This window comes from Colletotrichum karsti, assembly GCF_011947395.1.
Source record: "Colletotrichum karsti strain CkLH20 chromosome Unknown Scaffold6, whole genome shotgun sequence".
Lineage (NCBI taxonomy): Eukaryota > Fungi > Ascomycota > Sordariomycetes > Glomerellales > Glomerellaceae > Colletotrichum > Colletotrichum karsti.
Window position 1 is genome coordinate 714,388 of NW_024065906.1, and position 19,500 is coordinate 733,887.

Sequence of the window (19,500 nt, forward strand, 5' to 3'; positions counted from 1 at the left end):
GGGTAGGTAGTGTAGGTAGGCTTACCGAAAAAGGTCAGCTTGGAAAGCTGTTGTGGTGGAAAGGTGAGGAAGGTAGCGGCTACCTGGGTAAACTCATTGAGCTCGTATGTCGACAAGTACTCGGTACAGGAAGCTCCAGGGGTTAAGATAAAACAAACAAGGAGGCCGGCCAAGGTCAGGTCGCATGCTCTCAGTCCCCCCGTCTATTATTTCGTCAACACCACGGACGGCAGTTGTCCATTACCTCCTCCCCCCGTCGACTCCGTCTCCTCACAATCGGCCTGTTTGTGCCGGGAACGTCGCTCGGAGTCAATCTCAACACCCCGCCATCGATCCGCCCTATCGCGACGACAATCCAACTACACCGACCAAAACCAAACACCGCTCTCAGTAGCTCGGTTCAGCTCAACCCACAACACACACCACACACCCCACAGCAGCAAAATCCTCGCATCATGTTGACAGCGATCGGTCGCGTGGCCGCCCAGCGCCTGGTTCTGCGCACCGCGCCATTGACCATCCCGCGGTCTCAGCCCATCGCCCACGTCGCCGGTCGCGCCCTCTCGACCACCCACTGGGCGCGTCTTCCGGCCAAGGCAACCGCCCCAACCACCAAAACGAAGAAGACGACGACAGCGGCGAAGGAGGGTCAGAAGAAGCCCGCTACCAAGAAGGCTGCGGCCGAAAAGGCTGCGCCCAAGAAGAAAGCGGCACCCAAAAAAGCGGCACCCAAGAAGAAGCCTGCCGTCAAGAAGCCCAAGAAGGAGCTGTCCCCAGAGGAGCAGGACAAGCTCAACATGCGGGTGTGGAAGAAGGCGGCACTGCTTGCGGAGGAGCCCAAGAACAAGGCCAACACCCCCTGGTCTTTGTATGTTTCGAAGAACATGAAGGCAGTTGGAACTTCTAGCGAAGCAATGACGGAGATCATGAAAACACTCTCCGAAGGATACAAGAACCTTTCGTCGTACGAGCAGCAGGTAAGCAACGCAATGCGTCCCGTAATGTTGTTCTCGACGTAGAAGATCGGCGGAGCTGATACATCCCTTTGCACACACACAGCGTCTCGCGGAGGAAGCCGAACGAATCAAGCTCGACGAGAAGACGAGGTACGAGGCTTGGGTGAAGACATTGACGCCGCAGCAAGTCGTCGATGCGAACAATGCTCGCGCGCGCATCCGTAAGATGCGCGGCACACCCAGACGTCCCTCCCCTATCCGGGATGACCGCCTGCCTAAGATGCCCACCGGAGCCTGGGGTAACTTCGTCAAAGCGCGCTGGGCCAGCGGCGAGTTCGCCGGCCAGGGTCCAACTTTTGCGATACCGAGTATCTCTAAGGAATGGAAGAATATGTCGCCATCCGAAAAGGCCCCCTACGAGGCGACAGCGAAGGTTGACCGAGAGCGGTATGAGCGCGAAGTCCGCGACGTGCTGAACCGCGGTTTACACACACGGGCTTAGTGTGCAGCTTTACATTTTGTGGAGATGGCCGTATGCGTTGGCCATTTCTCGGCTGAAGTCAAGGTGCTTAAAGAGACGTTCTCCATGGTTTCTACCCGGGATTGTTTGCGAACGAGAAGTGAAGAGGAGGGGTCTGGTGGCAGGGGCCTGTAATCGCTTTCCTCACACCACCTGTACAGCCTGGAGACTCGCTTTTGGTATTTTGTGACTATTGGTCCGATTCGCGCAGAGACGAGACGAGACGGCGTTCCCATGTCGAGTTCAGATACCAAATGACAGGCTCCGCGAAGGAACTTGACGCACATTTGCTTTCTATGTGCAAGTATACCCTATTCAAGTGTTGCAATGCTAGTGACATCGTTGCCAAACACTGAGCGCCATTTCCAAGTTTGAATCTCTGCCATCCAAGTGAGAAAACCAAAGAGAAAACGCCTCGCTAGCCCCAGAAACCAGACAGAAACGCCGTCCATGCCGTCCCGGCAAAGAAAGCACGCCTCGCTATTCCGCCCCGTCCTCCATACTATCGCCGGACTCGGAATTCTCGTGGCCGTTGGTGATCACGACCACCTCGCCGGCCCCGTCCACCCAGCGGGCCGAGTCCGTCTTCAACGCCCTCTCGCTGGCGAGGTACAGGGCTAGGTAGACGTGGCCGACGACGTGGCCCCAGCAGTAGACCCTCAACCACGACCAGTCGGCGGCGCGCATGCACCAGACGCCCCAGCCCGCGAAGCCGTCGAGGATGTAGTCGGTCAGAAAGTGCCACGCGCGCTCGCGCAGCGTCGGCCGCCAGGTGGTCCAGTCCAGGAGCCAGTGGCCCCTCTCGAACGGCCGCAGCTCTCGCGCCTGCTCGGCGGGGCGGTAGCGCTTCGAGATGTTGAGCTGCCGCGCGAGGTCCCTGAGCCGCGGGGTCAGGAGGTCGTCCGGCGTGAGTCGGGTGCTGCCGACGGGGGGCCCCGTGGGGTGGATCTCGAGGCGGTCGAGGTAGTTTAGGTGACGCTGGTTCGGGGGCCGGATGAAGTGATAGACGTCGCCGTGGTCTGCGGACTCGGTTATGGAGACGGCTTGGATTATTGATCTGGACTCCGATATTGGCGCGGAACGCCTATGTCGTTTTGGAGAGGGGGCTGGATCGCTAGTCGCCGCGCGAGATGGCGAGGATGGGCGCTGTCTCTTTGAGGGTTGGCAAGGCGTGTCCTGGATGATCTGGTCGAACGGGGAGCTCGGAAGCTGTGGGTATTTGCGAGCTGGGAACGGGGTTTCCAGGACCACGTTTCCTGCTGGAGGGGATGGAGCCGGCGGTGGGATGTCGCCGGGTGCTGGAGCGTCGCTTGATGTGGTGAGGACGACTTGTCCGTCATCATCGTCATCATCATCTTCCTCTTCTTCTTCTTCTTTGCGGCCGTTGTCTTTCTCTTCCTTGTCCTCATCCTCTTCTCTTTCTTCATGTTCTTCTTCATCTCCATTGTGACTCTCCTCAGGCTCTTCCTCTACTTCCTCCAATAAGTGCAAAGCCCGACGTTGACTCTGCACTGGCGTCCGCTGGGAACGTCCGTCCCTATTACTCTCCAACTGATCGGCCAAATGCTCAAAGAACCGGCTTGGGGAGGAAAACTCAAGAAGACTGGTGTTATTGACAGGCTGCGAGTCATCAATGACGCTCGGTGGCGCAACCCAACTATCTTGCGCAACTTGTGTCTGTGTTGGCAGCTGAGATGAAGGGACTATCTCCTGCTCGCGCGCAGCCCCGCCGAGATCCGGAGAGTTTCTGTTGTCTAACACGCTCCCGAAAGAAAGTTGTACACTTCCAAAAGAGTGGCCCAGGGGATAATACTGCGGTTGAGGTGGCGACGAAGGGAGTTGAGTTGCCTCGCTGCTGGGAATCGGTGCGTGAAACGGTATGTATGGTGAGGGTGCTGGCTCAGCCAGTGAGCTGGGAATAGTCGCGTCTGCATCTCCTTGTGGTTGTCCGCCTGATATCTTTGTCCGGCCTCCCGGCTGAAAGTTGAGATATGCCTGCGCCAGGGCCCTGTATCGCGCATCGTCAACGGCCCTGCACGGAGCTGCGACGTGCACTAAGATCTCGATGTTGTCATTCGTCTCCATGACGACGACCACGGGTTTATATGAGAGACGCGCATCTCATGTATGAGCTGACTGGATGAGAGAGGGAGAGAGAGACAGATAAGTATTTTACGGCGTTCCAATAGCAGCGAATCCAAGAATGAAATTTAAGAGTCTCGCATAGTCTGGTTGACCCTGAAGGTCCATGTCCCAACAGTTGTCGAAATTGAGTTCCGCATCCGTCAGCCGTCAGATTTGAGAGATGCGACTCTTTGCCAAAAAAGCGCGACTCGACACCAAGCGGTCGCAAAGTCAGTGCCACTTCGATGTGGGGGCGCCTCAGGTCCCCTGTATCCCATGTCGCATCGAGAGACCGGGGGTGCTGGTCCGCAGCCTAGAATGCAATTTAGCGCGCTGCAGAGCTCAACGAGGTCACTCTACCGCAACGTTCGACGTCCCCCTGCATGACGGACACGTACCCGGTACGAAGCTGTCAAATCGAGGATTCAAAACCACCACCACCCAACCGTAGCAAACATTGGCCCATTCTCTCCTTACCGTACCTACCCCAGATTCTTACTCAACTCATCAGGGACGTACGACCAACAGAGACAATCTGCTCCGTAAAACCTCCCATCGTCGACGCCGCGTTCCTCCGCCGCCATCCAATTGCAACATCAAAACCTCCCCCCCTTACCGAGCCCGATCCTCTCCGTCACGATGTCCTCCGAAAAACGCCCCGCGGCCGTCGACCTGGGCAAGGTCCTCGTGGTCGGCGGCAACGGCTTCCTGGGCCACCACGTTGTGAACCAGCTCCTGGCCGGCGACCGCTGGTCCACGACGTCCGTCTCCGTTATCGACCTCCGCTGCGCCAACAACCGCAACCCGGCCGCCTCCTACCACGAGGCCGACATCACCGACGCCGACAGGATCAAGTCCATCCTCGAGGACGTCAAGCCCGACGTCGTCATCCACACCGCCTCCCCCGCGCCCCAGGCCGACGGCGCCGTCGCCAAGGACCTCTTCCGCCGCGTCAACGTCGACGGCACCGCCAGCATCATCGCCGCCTGCCAGGCCGCCGGCGTCAAGGCCCTCGTCTACACCTCCTCCGCCAGCATCATCAGCGACAACAGCAGCGACCTGATCAACGCCGACGAGAGGTGGCCCGTCATCCGCGGCGAGCAGCAGTCGGAGTACTACTCCGAGACCAAGGTAGGCAGAGGTGACGTTCTTCTATTCTCACACTAAAGCTGACACGACGTCCAAAAAAGGCCGCCGCCGAAGAACTAGTCCTCCAAGCAAACCGCCAAGACCCCTACCCCCTCCTCACGGCCGCGATCCGACCCGCCGGCATCTTCGGCGAGGGCGACACCATGGCCACGCACCAGCTCGTCAAGATCTACCGCGAGGGCAAGACGGGCGTCCAGCTCGGCGACAACGACAATCTCTTCGACTTCACCTACGTCGGCAACGTCGCCCACGCCCACATGCTCGCCGCCCGCCTGCTCCTCGCGACCGCCAAGGCCGGCATCATCCCCCTCGACCACGAAAAGGTCGACGGCGAGGCCTTCCTCGTCACCAACGACGCCCCCATCTACTTCTGGGACTTTGCGCGCGCCATCTGGCGCGCCGCCGGCTCCGACAGGGGCACCTCCCACGTCTGGATCATCCCCCGCGAGATCGGCATCGTCCTCGGCTTCTGCTCCGAGGTCTTCTTCACCATCATCGGCAAGCCCCCCATCTTCAACCGCCAGCGCAACATCTACAGCTGCATGACGCGCTACTACAACATCAACAAGGCCAAGAGGCTCCTGGGCTACCGCCCCATCGTCAGCCTGGACGCCGGCATCAAGAGGGGCGTGTCGTGGTTCCTCGAGCAGGAGAAGGCGGGCAAGGTGAGCATCAAGGCATGAGAGGTCACTGTGAGACATGGTTTTGTGATGAGTAGTACGCGTAATCTGGGCTTCATGTTGAAAAGTGGTTTTTTCGTATATATACATACACATACATATTCCCTGCTGTAGAAGGGACTAATAAACGGCCTGTGAGCCACGTCATGAAGAAGGCACACACTCTCCATACTGCATGTCATAGTTGTAAGCCACATTGGGAGAGAACGTAATCAGAGTCTAGAGGGAAATTCGCGGGCGTTGTTTGCCCGTACAGTTCGCATTTGCGAAACTACCTGGTTCTTTCACCCCCGTCTTGAGCTACACGAAACGATTTCTTCTCGCCTTCCGCGGCCTTGACTTCTCAAGGCGAAACAGGCAACTTTTCCCTTCCCACTCCCTCACACCTGTCGCCCTCTCTGAACTCTCGATATCTCCTCAAATGTAATCCGACATCTTCCCCATCCCAACAAACAGAAGCGAAGCTATAGGTCTCGCGCTCAAGCCAAGATTTCAAGACTTGTAGCTCGAGAGAATCAAACAATTCCAGCCAGTCATGCCCGATCGACAAGTCGACGGGCCCTAGGGCCATACTCCAAACCAACCCAAAACCAAAGCCAAACCTCCCCCTTCCTGAAAACGACCAACCGTGTCGTGAAAGACCAGTAGGCTACCAGAATCCCCCATTTCGTGGCCCAATGCTTTACTCTCAGAGAGAAGCCAAGAAGTAAAGGGGTTTGAAGAAAAAAAAAGTTTTTGGAAGAGAACAAAACTTGGAAAAAATTCATTCATGCCGCCTTGTCGTGAGTAGAAGTAACCGAGCAAAAGGGAAATCTTTTTGTCCTTTTGATGAAAAAGGGTTGGGAACGCCGCCAACAATGCATGGATATGTGTCTCAAAGCCCAAATTGCAATCCCAATAGAATGCGTAGGAAAGAGTGTGAAGCTGGTGAGCATCACTCTTCATCGTGTAAGTGAGCCTGCCGTCATGGTGGCGCGGTATGACTATGTGTTTCCACCGACACCAACACCACCATTCTGTCGTCCCCAGGCGGCGGAGTTGCGCCACTCTCGCTTCTGAGCATCAGTTGGGCCCTCGGTATCTGAGTGCTCAAATTGACTGCCATAGGGCGAAGGGTGGCCATTCTCTTCATGTGCTCGCCATCTTTGGGGTGGTGTGTTAGGGTGAGGTTGGTTGTACAGGGGCATGGGGGGTTCCTGCACGGGGCGGACGCTGCTCTCCTGCTGTTGCCACAGAGCGGGGTCAGTCTCAACCCGTCGGGGAGGAGGACGGGTAGAGTTGTCCGGTCTGTTAAAGACTTCATTGACTTCGCCATATCCTGGTCGTTGGCCAATGCGGTCCTGGTAGCGCTTCAGGATGTCCTTGGTGCTCAGATCAGCACTGTTCGCGCCAAATACAAACGGATCGTTCACGAGATCCATCAGCTCATCAGGAACCTGAGACACTTGGTTAGCAGTTGCAGGGTTGTGAGCTGTCAAACAATAGACTTACCAGACACATCTCTTCAATGTATGTGATCATGTCCTGCACAGCAACAATGGCAAACATAGGGTCGCTGTCCAACACAGCCGCTTTGTTGCTGCTGTAGAGAATGTTGGGTGCGATGACTGTTGCCAAGTTCTTGATGTCCATTCTGGAACCAGCTTCCTCATCAACTTGATGGAATGATCCAGCCCACTTCAGGAAACAGAATAAGATCTCCAGAGAGTCCCTGTGAGCCTTGGGCAACAGGCAGCAGATGAGGTGAAGGTACTGCTTTCGCTTTGCGTCGTCCTGAATCTTGGCGACCACGATCCAGAGGCGCTGCAGCTTGAAGGTCATGAGGGGGTCGGGAAGCTCGCGTAGGTAACGCTTCAGTAAAGCAGCAACTTGAACGACGGGTTGGTCCATGAAGCTGATGTTGTCGCATCCCTCACGGTCGATCCTCTCCACGAGCTCTGTGAGCCTCTTGATGTTGCCGTTCTTTCTGAACACACCCTCGACTGACAGATCCATCTTTCTCATCGAGCTGATGATATCATCGATGATGGCGGGGATCTTGAGGGCCCCAGGTCCGACTCCATCCGTCGACTCGGCTCCGTCCTTCTCGATGATAATCTCAAGAGGAACTCCAAAGATGCCCTTCTTCTTGGCGTTTTTCGGCCTGTCGTTCTTGAAGGCCTTGCCGAGGTTCTTCCAGAATGTGGGTTGCTTCCTCGACTCAATGAAACTCAAAAGCTCATCCAAAGTGAATTCGTTCTCGACCGCGGGGTGAAGACTCAGGACCGCCAAGTGTCGAACAATAAAGTACTCTAGACCCGAGAGCTCCGAAAAGTACTTCCTTCCAAGTCGCTGCGGCAAGGGGTCACCGGCACGGATTTCGTTCTCCCTGCCGGCGGACTGCGATCTCTGATGACCCGCGGGGTCGGTCGCGGGGGAGCGGAAGAGCTCTTGGCGTGGCTTATACTGCTGCTCTTTGACTTGCTCCGCCGCGACGATTCTGGGAATGTCGTCCAAAGTCAGGGCGTCCTGGTGGTTAAACATCTTGTCCGTGGTGCCCTCGTCGTGTGGGCCACGGTCTTCGACAATCGAGAAGCCTCCGTCGGCTCGACCGGGGTCCTCGCCGGCGGATCCTGGGCGGACGCTACGTCCTTCGGGGCCGTCCATGATGCGCGAAGTCCTGGCCTTTCTGAAGCTGGAAGACAAATGCTTGTCGAGTCGGGTACTTCTCAATCGGCGAACATCATTCAGTGTGTTCTCGTAGGAAGACTCGCGATTGTGCTCCCGTTGATCTCCAGCGTATGACTTGGAACGGTTGTCCGAGTTGAGGTAGGGTGCCTCCCCGGGGGCCAAAGCTCGGAGTCCCTCGCCTGGACCATACCCATCCATGTTCTGGTCGTCATTCTGCCGAGGCAGGGCACCGTTGCTGCGGAGAATGTCCAACAATCTCGCGAGTGCTACCTTCAACAGGAAAACGTACTGCTGCAACTTGGTGACATGCTCGAAGGGGGGCATACCCTCGCTGTTCACACCGAGGCAGTTACTACACCAAATCGTCTTGTCAAACGCATTGTAGCGCGCCTCGTCGAGTCTGCGACCGAGCTCCTTGTTGCAATTCGAGCAGTTCACGCAAGCAATGTGCCACCGTCTGTCAGTGTTCTTTGCGCACTCATCCTCGACTGACTTGTTGCAGAGCGCACAGTGATCCGAGTCCTTAGCTGAAAGTCGGGAGTTACCGGTGATCGCCTGCAGGGTGTTGTCGTCGGGCTTGACCGTGTCTAGCTCGGCAAGATCATCCAGGAATTGGTAAATGCCTTCGGAGCTCTTAGACTCCTTTTCCAGGCGAAGTGCACCCTGTAGACAGATGCGGATGAGCAACTTGAGGTAGTGAGCCAGACCCGTGACGAGGGACAGCAATTCCTGAGTGACGCCAAGCTTCCGAGCCCCCGTGTCCTGGGTCTTGGACAGCAGGGAAAAGAAAGACACTATCTTCTTGCAAAGAAGCTTGGCTTCACGTCCGTACGATAATCCTATTTCTGGCCAGTTAGTACGTCTCAAGAGTTATCGACCCTTTGGAACAAACCTTTGAGCTTCAACTGATCCATGGAGAAGTCGAGTCGGTCGGCGGACTGGAACAAAATCTCAACGTGCCAAATGAACTTCTTGGCAACGAGCACACCGTCCACATAGGCACCGTTGCTGACATGCAGAAGCATGTCCGAAATGCACGCGGCAGACGACTCCTCGAAAGTCGACAGGACACTCCAGATGCGGTAGACCTTCTCCTCCATGCGCTCTTCCTCCTCTCTAATGATTTCGCGCGTGGCGGGGTCATCCGTCTCTTGGGGTACCTCAGAGGTATCGCTCGGCTGTGTAAGTCGTACGTTCCAGAACTTGTGAATCATGTAGCACTCAGGATGCCAGTGTTGGTTCTGGCCATTTCTGAAAATCTCCACGAACTGTTTTAGAATCGCAGTCTGACAGCCGTTGCATCGTTGCGCGAACTGGGTAGAGTAATGGTAGTGGCAGTAGACGTTGCCATCGTGCTCGTAGTAACTGTCCTGGGCGCCGAAAACGGTGGGACACATCGAGCATGTGAAATGGTCGACGTGGTACTTGCGGTCGAGCGCAGTGATGTAGGAGCCGCGCAGAGCCCCTCCACATTGGAAGCAGAGAAGGCCAAGCCTGCGGAAATAGTCCGTCTCGCAAAGCGGGTATTGTCCCTCGCCATTCTCGTCGTCGACGGGGAAGAACTTCGAAGCTACGATCTGGCCGCAGTCCTATAGAGCATCATTGTTAGAGGATCCAAGGGGGCATAGGGGTTAGTCTCAACACGTACCCTACACTTGAAGCAATCGAGATGAAAAGTTCCGTCCAGTGCGCGCACGAATTGGCCGGTCAGTGGCTCTCCACACTTCTTGCAGATTCTCTGTTGACCGCTGGCTGACCGCCCACCTCTTCCCTTGGACCTATTGCGTTCACCGCTCCGCCTCGGGTCGCCATCTCTGCCAGGCGTTCTTGGACCGGGTGAACGCGAGTGATGTTGTGAGCGGTAATTGCTGTTGTCGGGAGTTCTTCTACCTCCTCCGTTCTGCCAACCTCGATCGCCAGGGTAGGCGGGTTCGATAGGGGCGGGGTGGGCATGGGCATGCAAGCGGTCGTCAGGCGCCCCGTGATCGTAATCCGACGCCATGCTTGCAACAGTGGTCTGTCGGTATCGTTGGTCTGATCGTGTGTTCGGATGGTTACTCTCGAACGGTAGGGCTTCTTGGATTGAGATGCGGCCCGTCAGCCTCGAGTATCGGAGTTGGGGATTGAGAGGAAATTATCGGTCGGCATCAGCTGGCCCGTGGATTGGTCGGGGTTTCGAGGAGATGAGTATGTACTGGGGCGTCGAATTGAAGGGTCGGGTCGTCGTCGCACGGCGGCGGTATGGTGCTGAGCAATACTAAATAAGTCGGGTAATGAATGGTCGACAGTAACTCGCGTGACTGGCGGAGGACGGCAGGCGACGTCGCTGGGCACCGGGCTGAAGAAAAAGATGGCGGAGGTGGGAGAGTGGGAGTGGTAGTCGGGATTGAACTGGGACGGGAGGTGAGTCGGTCGAGAAGTGGCACTCGGGGTCGGGGTCGGGTCAGGGTGAAGGGTGAGGGCGACCTGAGAGGCACCTGCTGGCTGCGAGGGCGTGGGTGCAGGTGGTGAGGGTCGGGGGATGGAGACCGGGTTGGGGTCGTCGAGGTTAGGTTGTGGTTGTTGTACGGCGTACAGCAGCGCAGTGTGCGGCAAGGCAAGGCAAAGCAAAGCAAAGGCAAGGCGAGGTACTCGTACTGCGTACTGCGTACCGTACCGTACCGTACCTTACCTGGGCTGGCTTGTGGTAGTGGAGCAGGGGGCGTTGTCTGGAGCTGAGAACAGCGACCGATATGTGAGTGAGCAAGAAACACAACGCAGACGGTGGGAGGAAGGAGCTGCCCTCAAAAAAAAAGCCCGAGGTAAGAAAAGAGCTGGTAAAGGCAGGAGCAGGAAACAAGCGAAGCGAAACGAACGGGTAAGGTAGAGACAAGTCAGATGTGTGTTGTCTTGTCAGGCCGCGGGGGAGGGATTGGAGTAAGGCAGGTAGGTACAGCTCAGTGCAAGTGCAAGTACAAGTGCAGTGCCTCGACCTAGGTAGGTAAGGTAGGACGTCGGACCTTGGATCGAGAGGCAGAACCAAAACCAGAAACAGCACCAGCTGAGGAAGGGGAAAAGGGGCCGGGTCGAGGCGATCAAAGGAGTGTGGGCGAAGGCGCGAGAATGGTTTTGTTGTGAGGCGTTCGTTGCTGGCCGTAGGGAGATTTAGTGTGGGCTCGATCGGCTGCACCCAAAACTTGGGCAAATCCCAAACCCGGCTGTGCACAGTGGTGCCGTCGAGGGACCCTTCTTCCTTACCCAGTGATAGGTACTTAAGGTAGGTAGGCGCCGATGAGGAGGGACTTTGCTTCGAACGGGCAAGAGAGGGGACGGTGAGGGAGCGAGGGGCAGAGGGGGAAAAAAAAGAATTAAGGTGCCTTACCTGTCGATGCTACGTACCGAACGTAGGTTTGGGAGAAAACAAAAAGTATTGATAGACGCGGTACACGACCTAAGAGCTGTGCCTCGCCGTGTCTTGGCTGTGCGGTCGTGTCGAAAGTAATGTTAAAATAAAAAAAGTATGGACGGCACGGCGTAAGGCAGGCAGAGGCAGAGGCAGAGGCAGGTAGGGCGGCAAGGCGAGGCAACGCAAGGCAAGGCACAACGGGAGCGGGAGTGCGAGTGGGAGGTTGAGGACGTCTCCTCCTGCTGGTCTCCTGGGGCTTAAACGAATCTTCTCCCCTGGGTCTGGGTGCGGTGCAAGGAAGGCATTCCAATTACCTTACTCCTCATTGCCGTAGGGCGCTAATACGGAGATCGTCGTCTATATGCACTGTTTCGGTTTCTTCAGAGACGCTGGCTGCTCGTTACCGTCGATAACATCTTACGGTGTACGAAGTACAGAGACGGGCGGAGACGTATTCTGGCAAAGACGATGTGTGCTCATTACAGATACGGGAACACACGAGATTTCGGCATCTTGATCTCGCTCGAAATTATGAGGCCGTCATGCTTCTGATGAATGATGATGCCTCCACGTCCCCCCGTCCAACGAGGGGAAAACCAGCGGAGCAGCAGAGCCCAAAAGGAAAGGGCGCCCATCGTCAATCAATGCTTGCTGGGGCTTTTTCATTGGGCCCCCCATCTCGGCGGGGACGGGGCTCTTTCTCTCACTGGATCTCGCCTGCTGGACGGAACCTGTGATGATGGGGATGCTATTTACAGTGGAATTACACTGCTCCTGGCAGGACGAGGGAGTGGGACCCCGGCCTTGGCCCTCCGTCCCCCCTATTGGCGCCTCAGCCTGACGACCTAGGTAGGTACTTACCTAAGGTACTGTGAACCGTGCACGGCCCACTGCAGAGATGCCCGGGCGGTCGAGAAGGGGGGCACAGGGGGTTGCCTTCACTGCATTTTTGGGCGCTTGGCCATCTCCTGGCTTCTGCCGTCACCGTCACCGTCACCGTCACCCGTCACACATTTCCACTCCCTCTCACTTGGACGACAACATCTTCAGAGAGAAACGTCCCATCACCTGCGCTGTCACGTGGCGACATCGGGCTGATCTTCGGCCCAGCGCGCCAAATGTCCAGGTCTTTCCTCCTTGGGATGATCTCGAAACGGGACCCACCAAAATTTTGGATATACGAGTTTACTTTAGATAAACGCCGATGCAAGCTTCGGGAGAAATTGGTTCCAAAGTGACATTGCTACCGTATCGTACCTAATTCTCTGCTGATCTTCAACGGTCCTTCTCCACCCATCGGACCTAACTGATCCTCATCGTGAACCTCAGCCCTTGAGCTTGCCGACCGTCTTCTCGAGCTTCGCCAACTTCTTGACAATTTTCTTCATCTTCTTCGTGTCGGCCCGCATCGACTTCTGCTTCCAAATCCCTTCGAGACCCCCTTTGAGATCTGCTTCAGCATTTTGCGCTGGGATTTGCGCATCTGAGCGAAATCAGACCTTCCAACAAACTCAGACCGCAATTCCTCCATCTCGGGCACGCTTGCTCTCTGCGATGCGTGTGTTTGACTTCCAGTAATTGACATGTCCGTGACAGTACTTTGTTCTGACGTGTCGAGATTCCTCTCAATTGCTGCCGGCTCGTCTGATGACTGGGACTCTGGCGCCATGCTCTGGCCCGTTGGCCGAACTTCGGGCTCAGGGTACTCGGACGGTTCGATAGATGCCACTGTCTGGATCGACACAAACCCCAGGTTCTTCGTCCGATCTTCGGCTATCGAGACTGCAGAAGGCTCAATCGACGCCATGATTTGGGGCGTGATCAACGTGCGAATACCCTTGATTTGTACGCTGGGTTGTTTGTGTGTTCCGTCCTCCGATGCGTTCTCCTGAACACCAATTCTGGCACGCTTCTCCGACCTCTCGTTGGCATTTTCAGATCCAGCAGGTCGTTTCCCCTTGCTCACATCTTGGGGAGATGATCCGCTGTTACACTAGTTAGCGACTTCCTTCGAATTCGGCTCTTTATCATCCCACTTATTCTCTAGCAGAGCTCGCGCCTCAGGTAACTCGGGCACGGTTATGACTGCGCTGGCTCGCCATTCCTTGATGGCGATTTTCAGCTGTTCTTGATCGTACTTCTCGCCCGCGGCTAAAGAGTTCCAGATCTTCAGCGTAGACCGTGAGTAACTTGCTTCAATGATCGACGCAGAGGTTGATCGAGAGCCTTTCCACGTGAGGGGCCTGCACCAGTTGAAGTCGATCCGGCACGCTTCCATCAGGTCTAGATCTTCCTTCGTAAGTAATCCTTTCATGGCGTATGAATTGCCCAGGATTTCCCATGTCAGAGCAAGAAATGCCCACCGGTCCGTAAACCGAGACGGCTGATGACTGCTCGCCATCCTACAATCACATCAGAAACTTTGATTTCGCTTCATGGAAATTGGTTCAACTCACCTGAAGTTGTCTCTTCCGGGAGAGACGTCAATGGTACCGATGACAGGATGCGGCGACAGTGGTAAACGGACAGAATCGTACACGAACTTGAGAAACTTGACGGGTTCGAGTTGAAAAGGCGAGCTCTTGGTTTTTCAAGAGCCGCGATTTTTGAGAGAGGCCGAGGCAGTTGCGTCCTAAACAGAGTTTTCGCAGGGAAAGCGCGATAGACCTGAAGTCCTGCAAAGGAAGGAGGGCTCCTCCCAATTCTACGGATTTAGGTAGGCATGAGGCTGGATTACAATCGGCAGTTGCCTTGGTCAAATGGAGCGTTGCAGTACCTGTACGAAAAGAGCTCTCTGGAAAACAAAGGAAAGAGCGTCGAAACAAAAGCCGGGTCACGGGTAGAATCACATCCAGAGACAGTTTAGTCACGATCGTTGGATATATCAAAATCCTCCAAAGACACTCAAACTGCCTCCTCTGAGGGTTTAGTAGTGATATGTGACAGATGTCATGTTCCCCCGTCACCACCATTCAAGAAGCAAACCTCCGCTCGAATATTCCAAACTCGGAGTAAGTCCAAGGTATCATGAAAAAAAAAGAGAACTTCAAATCTTTGATCTAGAAAGACATCAATCTCATGGTTCCATGAAGATGACAAAAACCCATCACCAAACCCAAGGTGGAGCACGCGATAAGGATATCCCCAGATGAACCGCCATCGCCACCCATCATATCTCCGCCAGCCAGACCCGTCCCCGATCATCCGATTCTCCAGCAAAAACCTTGCACGATCCGACTCCTTTTCGACAGCGTTGCAGAGCGTTCTTCTTCTCATCGGCATAGCTCTTGAAAGGCATCCCGTTGAGCCTCGATTCAACTCAACGAGACCCCAACTCCAACTTCGACCCCGCCCCCGCCTTCAACTCCCCTCCGCCCCAAAATGAACGACGCAGAGGGTCTCGCCATCGCGATCGAGGAGGCCAAGATTGGCGCCTCCGAGGGCGGTGTTCCCGTGAGTACCCAGTAGCAACAATGAATAAACAAACACATCAATTACCTGTATACAACTAAGAACACTCACTAAACTAAACCCAAGATCGGAGCCGCCCTCGTCTCGTCAGACGGCAAGCTCCTCGGCCGCGGCCACAACCGCCGCGTCCAGATGGGCTCCGCCATCCATCACGTACGTCTTCATTCCCCTAGAAATCCCTCCTCGCTACTGACCGAGACGACACAAAGGGCGAGACCGATGCCCTCTTCAACTCCGGCCGTCTCCCCGGCAAGGCGTACAAAGGTATCTATCTACCCATCCACCAAGAAAATCCTAGAGTCCCCCATAACTTCACAGTCTGACGCTCCGTGACAGGTAGCACAATGTACACGACCCTCTCGCCCTGCGACATGTGTAAGTTTCCCTCCCTTTTCCTCTGCCTCCGAGTCGAATCTCTCGACGAAGTGCTGCCGCTTTAAAGCCGACACTCACTGACCCCATCCAAGGCACCGGCGCCTGTCTCCTCTATGGCATCTCCCGCGTCGTCATCGGGGAGAACAAGACGTTCCTCGGCGGCGAGGAGTATCTCAAGCAGCGCGGTGTCGAGGTCGTCGTCGTCGACGACGCCGAGTGCAAGGCTCTCATGGATAACTTCATCGCCGAGAAGCCCGAGGTCTGGTTAGTGACAACTTCCTCTAATGTTTTGATATACGAGATTGGGGTCAGACTAATAGGCGCAGGAATGAGGACATTGGCGAGGAGTAGACGGGTCGATGGTCTTGGCGCGGGAATCATAGAGAATAACATATCACGAGGAGTTGAAAAGTCAAGAGTATCAAGTACGGTCTCAATGTTCAAATCGTTTGCCGCTTCTATTCAACGGCATTTCTCTAACAAACCATGCGTGCGTAGCATGGTGTATCCGACGACCCTCAAACATGGGGGATTTGCTACCATGACGCTTCAGCTTCGACAGAAGCTCAACTACTATGCGCTTTAAATGACATGTTGATACATGAGCCAAGCAGTCTCAATGCATGCGTGCTCGCTCTACCTCTCTGGCACGGCTCAAAACCCAGCCCTCGTCTTTCGTTTCTCTCTCATCTTGACATGCCCTGATGATACCACCTAAGCTATTCATAGCCTTCCGTTCAGGAGAGCAAGTTTCGTAAAGATGGACTGGTGCTAGCCCCTGCGGGTCGGGGAGGCTCATTCGATGGCCGCATGCTGGGCGTTCTCAAGGGGCCAGCGGCGTCATGCGCAGAAGGGCTGCCGTACGGCGCTCTCTGGGGAAGTAGACCCTGTGAGAATGCGTCGGGACCGCGCGTGGGGGGCGCGCCGTTGGGGAGACCATGAGGTGGTGCATGAGGGCTTTGTCGGTAAGTATGTATGTATGGCGGCGGCCCGTGAGCCATAGGACCTGCCATCAGAGGGGAGGGCGGCATTCCGTTGTGCGTGGGTTGGCCCATGTGTCCGTTGGTAACACCTGGCGGCATTGAAGGATGCGGTGGTGGTACCCCCATCGGCGGAGGCCGCAGGTTGGCCAGAGGCTGGAAAGGAGGCGGTCTTGTTGGCGGCGAATTGTGTTGCGGGGGCGGGCGACCGTGCCAGTCATATCTCGCCGCCGGAGGGGGGCCATACGAGGCAGGAGCCTGATGAACAGCAGGCGGAGGGATAGGCGGAGGTGCCGGGGCTTGAACCGGCGGGGGTGCCGTAGCAACAGCCGGAGGAGGTCCCGCAGGCTGTGGAGCGGAGGCAGGCGGAGGCGCAACTGGGACCGCAGCAGCGGCAGCGGCGGCAACGGGGGCAATGGGGGCTGGTGCCGGTGCCACCCAGGCGTATGACGACAGGCTGCGCGCCCTCGCCTCGGGGCCGCTTGTTGGCGGACTTCTTAGAGGCGGAGGGGGGGCGGCGAGGGCATGATGCGGTGGAACGATTGGAAGAGGAGGAGGTACCACTCGCGCGGCGTCTGCCAGAGGAGACGGATCCTTTGGCGGATGAGGGTTCGGTTTCCGCTTGGCCTTTCGACACTTGTGGCACTGGAACTTTCGTTGCTCCACAAACTTCTGAGCCTCAGACCCAAGACTTCCGTAATGGCCATTTGTGAGCTCTCGCTCATCAGAATTCTCAATAGGCCACCATTTGAGACTGACATCAATACCACAAGTGATGCAAATCCTCTCACCAGCCTGGTGGTTATGTGTTGTTTCGCTGTTTGGTACGCCGTTGAGGGATAGGGTTGTGGTCGAGGCACGACGGGCGCTTGGGGTAACAGGGACAGCTCCCATCTTTGCAGCATTTGTCATCAAGTTGGCCTTTCTGACTGTGCCGGTCAATGTGAGATCTGCTTGCTTGTAGCTTTGAACGTAGAGTTGTAAAGCGTTCAAGCCATCTTCATTGACAATGTCATGCATCCGATGGACAACAGACTTGGTTGGGACGTGCTCTTTGCACCAGACTGTTGCAGACATGACACCGCTTTCGCCGTTGATGGTGACAAGGTTGAACTGGTCCCTGCGAGATCCCTTCACAGGTGTGATGTCAAATCCCAGGAGGTAGCCCTGTTGACGAGCACATTCGACATGAACTGGAGGCGGTTATTAGCAGATGTGTAGGAAAGGCACTGGAACTCAACATACCAGGGTTGCGACAGTTGTGGCAGGCAACACAAGCGCCGCCTTTGTGGCCACAGGCTTTGCAGACCTCATCATACCTCACCCGAGGAATAGAAGGAATGCCTTCTGAGGGACTCAAGGCCTTGGCATTACCAAATTTGACTTCAGGCGTCCACACTGCACAGGTAACATGTACCCAGTTGTTGTCGGCAGTTCGCTTCAAAGGCTCACGAGGATTGACCGGACGATTTGTCTCCTCTTGCCTCTTCTTGTAGTAGTCCGCAGCCTTTTGAGCCTGTTCACGCTCAAGTCTTTCACGCTCCTTCTCTTTTTCTGACTTTTTCTTTGCAGAAGAGACCTTGGGCGGCTCAACAAAGTCATGTTCAGTGTGCTCAATTGGACACAAGACACACTTGTATTGCTGCATGCAGTTAGTTCTGAGCCCCGTTGCAGCTAAAGATGGCAGCACTTGACTTACAATTGAGATTTGAGGGTTCTTGTCGTTGGCACACATGTCGCAAGTCCACTTGCCAGGATTCCTGTTGTCAACCACTCCATAGCAGTTGCGATGTACTGTCAATCGACACTCTCTGCAAGACAGATGTTGATCTCCCAATGGCTCCAGTTGGTTGCAAATGGCGCAGGGCATAGTCCGAGGCTTGGGAATCTCGGGTGCTGGCGGGGGCGCAGACTTTTCGACAGCCTTCTCTTTCTTCTTCGGGTGGCTGGGGGCCGAGTCCGAGGCCAGAGGTTCCGAATCTCGGTCGGGGGCTGCTCCCTTGAGCTTCTTCCGAGGTGGTTCACCAGAAGGAGCAGCGGTGGTAGCCGTTGCCGTGGCTGTAGCCGTCGCGGCCGGCGGTTCGGGAGCGCTGAGGGGCGGGGGTGTGTTCCAATAGGTATGCATGTCCTTCGCGGCCTCGAGCTCCTTGAGTAGCTCCTCATCCTGACGTTTCTTCCAGGCTTTACCACCGGCTTGTGCAATCTTCTTGGCCACCTCATCGACGTCCTCCCACTGTATCGCATAGCGACGCCAGAGCTCTGCGCACCTGCGGCAAAGTGCTTGAATGTACTGTCCGCCCTTGTCCTTGTTCGAATTCTTCCCTCCGGCTTCGGTGACAGGTGTTCCTGAGGCGTTTGGGGCTCTCCGCCACTGTCGGGAATATTTCGTGTGACAGAACTTACACATGAAGCCTTTCTTTTTGCTCTGTGCCTTGTCCGCATCGAACGCTGAATCGTCTCCATCGTCTGCAATGTCGTCCTGCAATTTGCTCGCCGCCACTTCCGCCTTCTTGGCCTCCTTCTTGCTTTTTCTGTTCTGGAAATTGCCCCAAATCTGCTTGCCCTGCGGCGTCTTCTTCCACGTGTAATAGTAACGAACAATCGTACCTGGCGGGACTGTTTTGACGTGTCGCTTGACCAGGTAAAGCTCCGATCCGTACTTGCTCACACCCTCCTCAAACTTTTTCTGCTCCAAGGGCGTCAGGTCGGGCTCTTTGAAAGCGGACTTTTCGGTTTCGGAAAACCGCTTCAAAGCTCGCTCGGTATTGTAATTGCTGTTGAAATATGTTTCCAGAGCCACATCGTGCAGATTGGTCGAGTTCTTTGGCAGATCGAATTTTGGGGCTAGATCCTCGGCCTTCTCCATGTAACGGTCAAGCTTTTCTTCCCAGGCCTGGTTTTTGTCGGTATCTGCGGGCGGCTGCCAAAGTCGCGTAGCCGTCGAGTTCGGGTCGTCGTTGTCGTAGTCTTCCCCTCTTGCCACATAACCGGGAGGCTCGTCCTGCACCCACTTCGGGCGCTTTTCGCGTCGGATTTTCTCCGCCTCCAATGCTGCCTGCGCTTCCTTCGACAGATTGGGGCCCTTCTTGCCCTGTCTCTTGGTCTCCAATGGCTTCTGATACTGTACGGGTTGACCGGGCCAGGCAAGTACATTCGCTTGGTGCTTCGGTCCAATACGGGTGCTAGCACG

The 19,500-nt window shown here is 55.8% G+C and overlaps 6 protein-coding genes across 6 annotated transcripts; 3 read left to right on the forward strand and 3 right to left on the reverse strand.

The window, feature by feature from the left end:
* Positions 1 to 455: 455 nt before the first annotated feature.
* CkaCkLH20_02652 (HMG box protein) lies at positions 456 to 1,458 on the forward strand (the record flags this gene model as incomplete). The annotated part of the gene is made up of 2 exons (XM_038885371.1): positions 456 to 977; positions 1,060 to 1,458. 2 exons carry the CDS (start codon positions 456 to 458, stop codon positions 1,456 to 1,458), a joined length of 921 nt encoding a protein of 306 aa, XP_038749302.1.
* Positions 1,459 to 1,956: 498 nt separating this feature from the next.
* CkaCkLH20_02653 (uncharacterized protein) lies at positions 1,957 to 3,561 on the reverse strand (the record flags this gene model as incomplete). Its single annotated transcript, XM_038885372.1, has 1 exon — positions 1,957 to 3,561. One exon carries the CDS (start codon positions 3,559 to 3,561, stop codon positions 1,957 to 1,959), a length of 1,605 nt encoding a protein of 534 aa, XP_038749303.1.
* A 678-nt stretch (positions 3,562 to 4,239) lies between these two features.
* Positions 4,240 to 5,432, forward strand: CkaCkLH20_02654 (3-beta hydroxysteroid dehydrogenase/isomerase; the record flags this gene model as incomplete). Its single annotated transcript, XM_038885373.1, has 2 exons — positions 4,240 to 4,731; positions 4,791 to 5,432. 2 exons carry the CDS (start codon positions 4,240 to 4,242, stop codon positions 5,430 to 5,432), a joined length of 1,134 nt encoding a protein of 377 aa, XP_038749304.1.
* Positions 5,433 to 6,412: 980 nt separating this feature from the next.
* CkaCkLH20_02655 (rho GTPase activator) lies at positions 6,413 to 10,101 on the reverse strand (the record flags this gene model as incomplete). Its single annotated transcript, XM_038885374.1, has 4 exons — positions 6,413 to 6,865; positions 6,921 to 8,938; positions 8,992 to 9,688; positions 9,748 to 10,101. 4 exons carry the CDS (start codon positions 10,099 to 10,101, stop codon positions 6,413 to 6,415), a joined length of 3,522 nt encoding a protein of 1,173 aa, XP_038749305.1.
* A 2,708-nt stretch (positions 10,102 to 12,809) lies between these two features.
* Positions 12,810 to 13,999, reverse strand: CkaCkLH20_02656 (uncharacterized protein; the record flags this gene model as incomplete). Its single annotated transcript, XM_038885375.1, has 4 exons — positions 12,810 to 12,967; positions 13,084 to 13,469; positions 13,521 to 13,886; positions 13,941 to 13,999. 4 exons carry the CDS (start codon positions 13,997 to 13,999, stop codon positions 12,810 to 12,812), a joined length of 969 nt encoding a protein of 322 aa, XP_038749306.1.
* An 866-nt stretch (positions 14,000 to 14,865) lies between these two features.
* On the forward strand, positions 14,866 to 15,916 carry CkaCkLH20_02657 (cytidine and deoxycytidylate deaminase zinc-binding region; the record flags this gene model as incomplete). Its single annotated transcript, XM_038885376.1, has 6 exons — positions 14,866 to 14,937; positions 15,022 to 15,108; positions 15,165 to 15,219; positions 15,292 to 15,330; positions 15,423 to 15,594; positions 15,829 to 15,916. 6 exons carry the CDS (start codon positions 14,866 to 14,868, stop codon positions 15,914 to 15,916), a joined length of 513 nt encoding a protein of 170 aa, XP_038749307.1.
* Positions 15,917 to 19,500: the final 3,584 nt, after the last annotated feature.